Below are 8,727 nucleotides of genomic sequence, written 5' to 3'. Positions count from 1 at the left end.
AGTGTGTATTCTTACATATAATATTCTTTAAGAAACCACCTGCATAGGTCAATTTGTTGTAGTAACACTTTTTTCTTTATAGATATTTATTGATTTGAATGGATACGTTTTAAAATTTACAAGAAATACAAGCAGTTCAAGTATTGTTTAGTTTCGGGTTAGAAATCATGCATATACTTCTATAAATAAGCAAATTCTGTAAATCTTTTTTTTTTATATTTGTTTTTTTGTTGTTGTAAAAACGGGTAAATGTCTAGTATTTGGTTTACATTTCAAAAGATACATAATTGTCGTTTATAACAAACTGCACGTGGGTTAGAAATTATGTACATACCTCTACAAATAAGCACACTGTAAAATCGGGTAAATGTAATCAGATGCCATTTCGGAATCAAACTTATTTCTATTCAAATCTTGATGATTTTGCAAATAAAATACAATATATGATCATTGGATTGACACACTGTCAGATACAATTTTCCCTATATCTTTCCAAACCTATTCTACATAGTAATTACAAAGTTACTAACAACCCGGGGTGTATGACACACGGATTCTTCAACTGGCATTTTTACTTTTAAATCAACTTGATAAAAAAGTATTTTTGAATTAGCAATGTAAATAATATTTGCATCACAAGTGCCTACTCAATAACTTCACGAAAAATAACCTCTATAACAATTTAATAAAATAGTCAAGAATTTAAAACCTTTCATTGTCTAGATTAGAAATATTGAAGATATTTTAAATCAAAACTGAAAATATTCTATCAATGAAATTAGTTTTAGTAAATGTTTATCGTCTAACTCATTTTGTGTTGGAATTTTCGTCCAGCCCACCTGTGACGAAATGACACCATCAAGTACTACCCGTTATCATTACCAATTAGTTTACATACGTAAGTACTTCATTGTAACAATTAATAGTATTTGAAAATAATATTATCCAGTCAGGTTTTCCTAAGTTGTTATCCATTGTCCAATCAGATTTAAGTTATGAGATGATTGACAGAAGTGGGCGGTGATTGACATTGTCTCTATAGTAATATTTTCAAAAGAGAAGTATCAACCAATCGTTTTGCAACTGTTTTTAAACTTTGATTGCTCGATATATTTGATTACAGTATATTAATATGCTAAACCACTCCCAAACACTTATGATATATCAATGTTTACTCTTGATGAAAACATCATAATATCAGATTTTGACAATCATTTTCATTGTATTATCCGTTTATGAGATATTTGTTTGTAGTTTTGGGAAATGATTTAATAGACTAAAATTTCACAGTTTTGCAGTGTGAAAAGAAAAACTTTTTAGAATTGTGCGTTTACTTTTTGACAATATGTTTGCTTTGCCGACTTTACATTTTACTCCCCAACAAGTGGCACAAGTTTGTGAAACTTTGGAAGAAAGTGGTGATATTGAAAGACTTGGACGTTTTTTATGGTCTCTACCAGTGAATCCGTCAGCATGTGAAGCTTTGAACAAGCACGAATCTGTATTACGAGCCAGGTCTTTAGTGGCATTTCATACAGGGAACTTTAGAGACTTGTATCATATTATAGAACATCACAAATTTACCAAAGAATCCCATGCTAAATTACAAGCTATGTGGTTAGAAGCCCACTATCAGGAAGCTGAGAAATTACGTGGTAGACCTTTAGGCCCTGTAGATAAATATAGGGTCCGAAAGAAGTTCCCATTACCAAGGACAATTTGGGACGGCGAACAAAAGACACATTGCTTTAAAGAAAGGACGAGAAATTTGTTGAGGGAATGGTATTTACAAGATCCATATCCAAACCCTACAAAAAAGAGGGAGCTAGCCCAAGCCACTGGTCTGACACCTACACAAGTTGGTAACTGGTTCAAAAATAGGCGACAAAGAGACAGAGCTGCAGCCTCCAAAAATAGGTATGTTTCATGTTTTAAAGTTGGGTTTTAGGATATTTTAAATGTACTTTGCGTGCATGTCTTGGTGTTTGTATGTCTTTAAATATAATTATCAGTTTGAAATTAACAGCATACATATTTTCTGAATTTTGAAATGTGGTTCCTGGCGTTCTAAATTCTATAGTTTTCTGTGTAGTGGTCTTAGGACCGTATTAATTGGAATATTTCAATTTCGCTTGTAAATAAAGAAAACTAATCATAGTTATATTTCAAATAACATAAAATAATTACCCAATAAAATGAGGTGTTTTCAAATTAATAAATTATAAATTTAGTATATAAAATAAGTAGAAAAAACTCAATATGTATATCGTTTTTATATTAATGATTATACATTGTGATGTTTATTTCTTTTTTCTAAATTTTATGATAAAAATAAATATTTGCTTATTTTCATTTCTATTTTATTTTAAGACACATCATTTATTAAAAAAAAAACCTTTAAATGATGTCCATATTATTCCCTGTGCTCTCGGTAGTTCATATTCATAAAATATCTGGTAAGAATTGATGAAAGAATAACTTAACTTTATAGCTTTGAATTTCTTCAGAACATCATTATTTGTGGGTTTTTTTTATTTAAAATTTTTATACAAATTCTTTCATAACTAATGTCAACAATTGTCTAAATGAATCGGTTTATCGCAATGACTTTTTGTCTTTCATTTACAATATTACACAACTGTTTAAATAGTAATAATTATTCACAGTTTGTGTTTAACTTCGAAACAGTGTCTCTTTTATATCGCCTCTCTTTTCAGCAATGAATTTTATTGAATAATTCGTCTTAAAAGTTGAGATCTCAAATAAGGAAGTTTCTTTGTACTAAAAAATTTTATAACAAGGTGCTTTCATCATTAAAAACAATTTTGAATATAAAATGCGTCTTTAACGGAGTTGAAGAGCGAAACAATTTTGTTACTTATATTTCATTTCATTTAATTTATTTTGCTTTGCTTTGCTTTATTTTTGTATATTGGAAAGTGTATTTTTACCCCAAACATGAATAAAGATTTTTCCGTTAGCATACAATGTAGGGCAGAAACAATTTTTGTACACTGTAGAATGCTAAAACTTTGTATTGCAATGTTCTAAATTCTTAAAAAAGATACTGCATAACTCAGAAATTAAGGAAACCATTAAAGAACAGCTTAAAACATATGTATTTACTCCATCCCTTTCTAATGTCCAATTGATTAAAATTCAATGTTTGAATTTTTAAATGTGGTTCCTGGAGTTCTAAATTCTTAAGTTTTCTGTGTAGTGGTCTCAGGACCTTATTTGATTTTTCCCCCGTTTTGTTTTATCCGTCGTCATGTCTTTCTATACTGACTTTGTTTTTGATTGCCAACTCCTTAATTTATCTTACTTTTTACAAAATTCTTTTCTTTTTCTAAATTATAAAGTAGTTCTAATATTCTACAAACAATTTAATGTTGACCTAATATAATATGAAATGCAAAAGAACTAATCATAGAATTGTTAAACTGTTTTCTTCAGAGTTCTCTACCATCTCTCCGACTTCCAAGGAAATTATAAACACATACTAAATGTAGATATAACTCTTAGGTTTATCTTAAAGTTGGGATTTCAATGTAACTAAAATCAGTATTAATATGTATAAATAAACTTTTCCTAAACAATTCAAACGCTTTCCATTTTTTCCACCAATTTTTCAGTATCGCATTGAAATCTTGCAATATTTTTTCTAATGAACTTATTCATAAAGATATGTCCAATATTTCCTTCTGGTCATCTTGACTTGATCATGATCTTTATCTTCAAGAAGGTGTTAAGTAATAAGAAAAAGTTGTAATATGTAACATGCTTTGTTTGACCGGAGGGGCAAAGTTCCACAGATTTTTACATGTACAACATTGTAAAGATCAAAGCATCGATGATTGATTTTATGTTGTTTTTACAAATGATAAAATTACAACTCAATAAATAAAAATATGATATCTCAATTTGTATCAAAATGGAACAATATGTATATCTCTACTACATAGGCAAAATCTAAAGTTGTCATCGAATGAATAATTTGAAAATTATCAGATTTAAGTTAAAAGTTGTAATGGTGTTACATAATTTTTCACTTGTTTTCTCTTTTGAAAATTCGTGAAAGAGAAGCGAAAGATACCAGAGGAACATTCAAACTCATAAGTCGGAAATAAAATGACAACACCACTGCTAAAACAAAGAAGAAGATCTAAAGATAAATAATATTGAAAACACAACAGAGAAACTTAAAGACTGAGCAACACGAACCCAATCTTGTCGTGCAATTTCAATTCAATATTTCATTAAAAAAAATAGGAATATCATTTTAACTTAAGAACATAAATAATTATAAATTATATATATATAAATTTCACTCTATTTAAATATTTTGTCATTTAGTTAAAAGTAAGTTTCGTTATACCTCTTCTCCTTTTACGTTTAAGAGATATAAAACCAATTTATTATAATGGTGGAACATCTATATCACTGAGTCAATAGAGGATATTTTCCTTTTTATTCAACATTATTTATCTGTAAAGAGATTGACACTCCGCAAATTCACTTAAGGATTTGTAAATTTGTCGCCGATTAATGCGGACAAACAGCTTAAAAATAGGAAATTAAATATCAATATACCACGAGACCCATGTTACAACAAAATCTATTTTCTTCGTGTGTTCTTCTAGACAGCTACTGAATAGATTTTCCGTTTAAATTATTTATATTTATTTAAATTTTTGACTTGGGTTTGTTCTTAGCTAATATTTTGATTACCAACATAACTAAATTGAATAAAACTTTGTCAACACTTTAACGTAAAGCCGTTACACCAGGCTTCATTAGAGTTGTTTATAGACGGGGGTTTACAATGGTTTAACCTATTGCCGACAGGAAAGTACTGACAATGTAACAATAATACGATGAAAGGTTAAAGACGTTTTGTCAATGTATTTTGTGTATCGGAAGATGATATTATGTATATTATTGTAGATTTTAACTTGAGTGGTCATCTATGTCCAGACAGGTCTGACCAAGGCTTTCTATAATGTCCAGTTATTTTAAGACTAATTGGTTATTTCATTTACCTCTTAAACTTTACTTAAATAGACTTTTTAATGCCTCTCGAGTCTCATTGAAAGAAAATAAGCAAGCTCGATAACTTTTGGTATATACTTATGTTTGAAGAGGGTTGACGATAGGATGTTAATTAGAACGGCGAAACCTTACAACTTACATTTATTGAAAAAAAATTATCACAGCTAAAATATAAATAAAAAAGGAAAAAAAAGTTTAAACTCCGAGTCATTCAGGTTCTAACCAGTTTTTGTGTAAAAGTTAATCAAATAAATTTAAACTTTCACTTATTGAAAAGAATCACAGCTAAAATATAAAAAAAAAAAAGTTTGAACCAAAAGCCATCCATTTTCTAACCAGTTTTTGTGTAAAAGTTGATCAAATAATTTTAACAAGAAGTAAAAGAAAAGAATATAAAGTTACATTTTCACAGTTTAATTAATAAATATAAAATTTCCATTGTATTTCTAATTTCAAATTAAAAGAACAACTCACGACATATCAAAAAAATATTTGTAGTATTTTGTACTTTTTAATTAGAACTTTATAAATTTACCTTATTTTTAGAAAAATCTTAAATAATGAAACATTTCGTCATCATTCCAACATCTGTGGTCTGACTAATAGGAAAAAATAAATTGCATTATTATTTGTGTTCAGATATTTTGACAAAGGTGTGAAAAATGAAAGTATTATTGAAAACATCCCCCCATACAGTTTATAAATGATAAATATATCCAATATTCTTAATGACATTGATAAGACACCCGAATTAGCCGTCAAAATTCCGAATGATGCACGTTCTTCTGTCAAAATTTAATTGGTTTCAATGAAGATAAACAGATCGTTTTAGGTCATTTATACATAGAATAAATATATATGAGTAGAAATTCTTATTACGTTAAGAAATGCCTTCTGTTTCAGTCACGTAAAACTCTTACTGACCGACACCGAACCATTAATATCTGTAATCTGGCCAGTTATATCGGTGTTAACATGATAGATACTATTCACCAAGCGATTCACTAATACATTCAATATCATTGTTATTTATTTGATAAAAAGCTCAATTTTCTTTTGTTTAAGTGTTTACATCTCGCACCTGTAGTTCGAAAAGATTTACCTAAATACATTCCGACGTTTCCGTATTTGCCGATATGGGTAAAAGAAAGATTTTATAGTTATGTAAGGAAGAGATCATCACTTAGCCTCAAGTTTGACACGAAGTACATAACTAGATCGGCTTTAGTGTATAAACTCCATTCACGAAGAAGATATGATTATAAGAAATCTTTTAAGACTTTTATCGATGAAAATCGGATAATGGTTATCATTTTTATTTTGTTTCACATATTTAAGTAATTCTAATTGTTTGGTTTACCAACTGCTTGATAAGATTTTATTTAAATTCAAGCTAATAAACAATAAACTTTAAAATCATCTTCACAATTGAAATCAATTTTAAGATTTTCACTTATCAATTTTAAACATAAACTTTTAACAGGTATGCACAATGATATCATTTAAATTCAAGCTAATAAACAATAAACTTTAAAATCATCTTAACTATTGAAATCAATTTTAAGATTTTCACTTATCAATTTTAAACATAAACTTTTAACAAGTATGCATGATAATGTGAGATTCCAGACTATTTTAATACATTATTGATAATCAAAAATTATACAGACATAATTCAAGTTCGATTTAATTCTCATTAAATGATTAATACGTTAAAAAATGCTTTTTCGATTCTCAACGGAAAATAATAAGAAACATTAAATATGTTTAAATATTATTAGTACTTCTCAATTTATAATACTTAAGAATATTAATATAAAAATATGCGACCAGTGCACATGGGAAAAACTTAAAAGTTTAATTAAAGCATTTGCTTCTTACGTCTACCCAAGAGATAGGGTGCTTTAAGCGAATGATATTTAATTGTTATTCAAACGAATCCCTCCTGTTTTCAGTAAATTAGAAACATTTATACCTAGTTTACACAGCCCTGAGACATGAGATTCTATCCGGTACAATTTGCATAGTTTAAATTGAGTATCTCTCCAAATAGGTTTAAGAAGGAAGCTATTATACCAGTTGATTTATAGAACCAATATTGACCTGCCAAATTCAGATTACCGAATTAAATTTGATATTATGTATTTTTTATTTAATTGTTTATATTGTATAGAATTGTACCTGTTATTCTATATGTTGCAAGATCAGAAACATCCTAAAAGATTTTCCCTGTATAAATACTAGGGTGCAAACTTTTAAGTACAAAAACTTGTTTATTTGAAGACCAAGGAACCTCTGATTATTTTCTTTTACTTTTTTCTGTTAAGACGCTTAAGGAATTTTAGTTCACAAATATAAAAGTGTCTACTCAAAGGACGATAGAATTGCGTTTTTTTTTCTTCGTATGATTAAAATAGAGACGTAAGGTAGAGATAAATGAGAGTGCAACCCAAAGACATAAATAACCAAATATTTCTAGAGAATAGCTTTTTCCCCGATCTTCACATTCTAGAACCAAAAGTTTTTATTCTATAAATGGCAACGACTAGAACTTTATAGCATTAGATGTTAACATTTTAATTTTTTATTACATGCGAGTGATTATACAGAGAAATAAAACTATATACTTATTGATTAAGAAAACTTAGATTTGCGAAAAGGAACATGTTTTTCTTCACTGTTGTGATAACATTGTGATGTATTTTGAGTTTTTTCGCTTGACAGGTATGTTTGTTATTTGTGTATAAAATTATTATAATAAATCGTTTATTTTCAGGCTTCAGCACAATGGCAGTGATAAACTTAGTCGTCTGCATAGCTCGTCACCGACAGATGAATCGATGATATCGTTCGACGACGATGATAAAATCGATATAATGAACGATGACGATGATGATGATATTGACTTAGACGATTCTAGAAGTAGCTCTCCGTTGTCACCTCATGAACAGTCAAACAATCTAAGTGTTAGTCCAACTTAATAATATCAGTATTTGTGTAAAATTCTACACATCGTTAATATAATCTGTCAAAACAGTTCTTGCCACCAGAGGGGGTTTGCGACGGCGGAAGTTTGGATTAGTGTCAGAAACTGTTTGTTTTTCCTTTCCCACTGATTCTTTAACTGTCAGACTGAAGATTCATCCTTCGTAATTCTTCAATAAAACAAAGGAAATCCTTCACATTTCAACTCTGTAAGCTGTCTAGAAAATCTCTGCCAATTTATAGAGTCTAGAGAATTGTTATAGCAACATGTGAATGTGCTTAAAGTGCTAAACTTTGTTATACGTGTATATATGGATGTATGCTGGAACAATGCGTGAAATCATAGATAAAAAATAGTGTATATATCGTTATGAACATTTTATTTTAAATATCTGATCAAAGAAGACTGAAAAAAGGTGATTGTTTATTTAATGATGAAATAAATTGTTGTTATATATATGGTTAATAAAGTTATTGTCTATATCCTTTCTTTTTCATTAGTCCGAAAAAAGCTTACTTGAGATTATGAGATTGTATTGTTCTGTGTTTCGCTTTCCCTCCATTATTTCAAAGGTGTGTTTGATATTATTTGGAAATCTGATTCGAGGTGGATTCGTGTGTTTTTTTAAAAAGAATAAATAATGAAATAAATCTATAAACCACCAACATAATATGTCTATAGAGGTCTTG

The 8,727-nt window shown here is 28.7% G+C and overlaps 1 protein-coding gene across 1 annotated transcript; it reads left to right on the top strand.

Moving 5' to 3' along the window:
• Positions 1-1,185: 1,185 nt before the first annotated feature.
• On the top strand, positions 1,186-8,520 carry LOC139515697 (homeobox protein SIX6-like). Its single transcript, XM_071305352.1, has 2 exons — positions 1,186-1,917; positions 7,829-8,520. The coding sequence occupies exons 1-2, from the start codon at positions 1,346-1,348 to the stop codon at positions 8,031-8,033; spliced, it is 777 nt and encodes a 258-aa protein (XP_071161453.1). The 5' UTR covers positions 1,186-1,345; the 3' UTR covers positions 8,034-8,520.
• The last annotated feature ends 207 nt before the right edge of the window (positions 8,521-8,727 follow it).

Source organism: Mytilus edulis, chromosome 3 (assembly GCF_963676685.1).
Source record: "Mytilus edulis chromosome 3, xbMytEdul2.2, whole genome shotgun sequence".
NCBI classification, from domain to species: Eukaryota; Metazoa; Mollusca; class Bivalvia; order Mytilida; family Mytilidae; genus Mytilus; species Mytilus edulis.
Note: the sequence above shows the minus strand (reverse complement) of the source record. Positions and strands in the feature narration are given on the sequence as shown.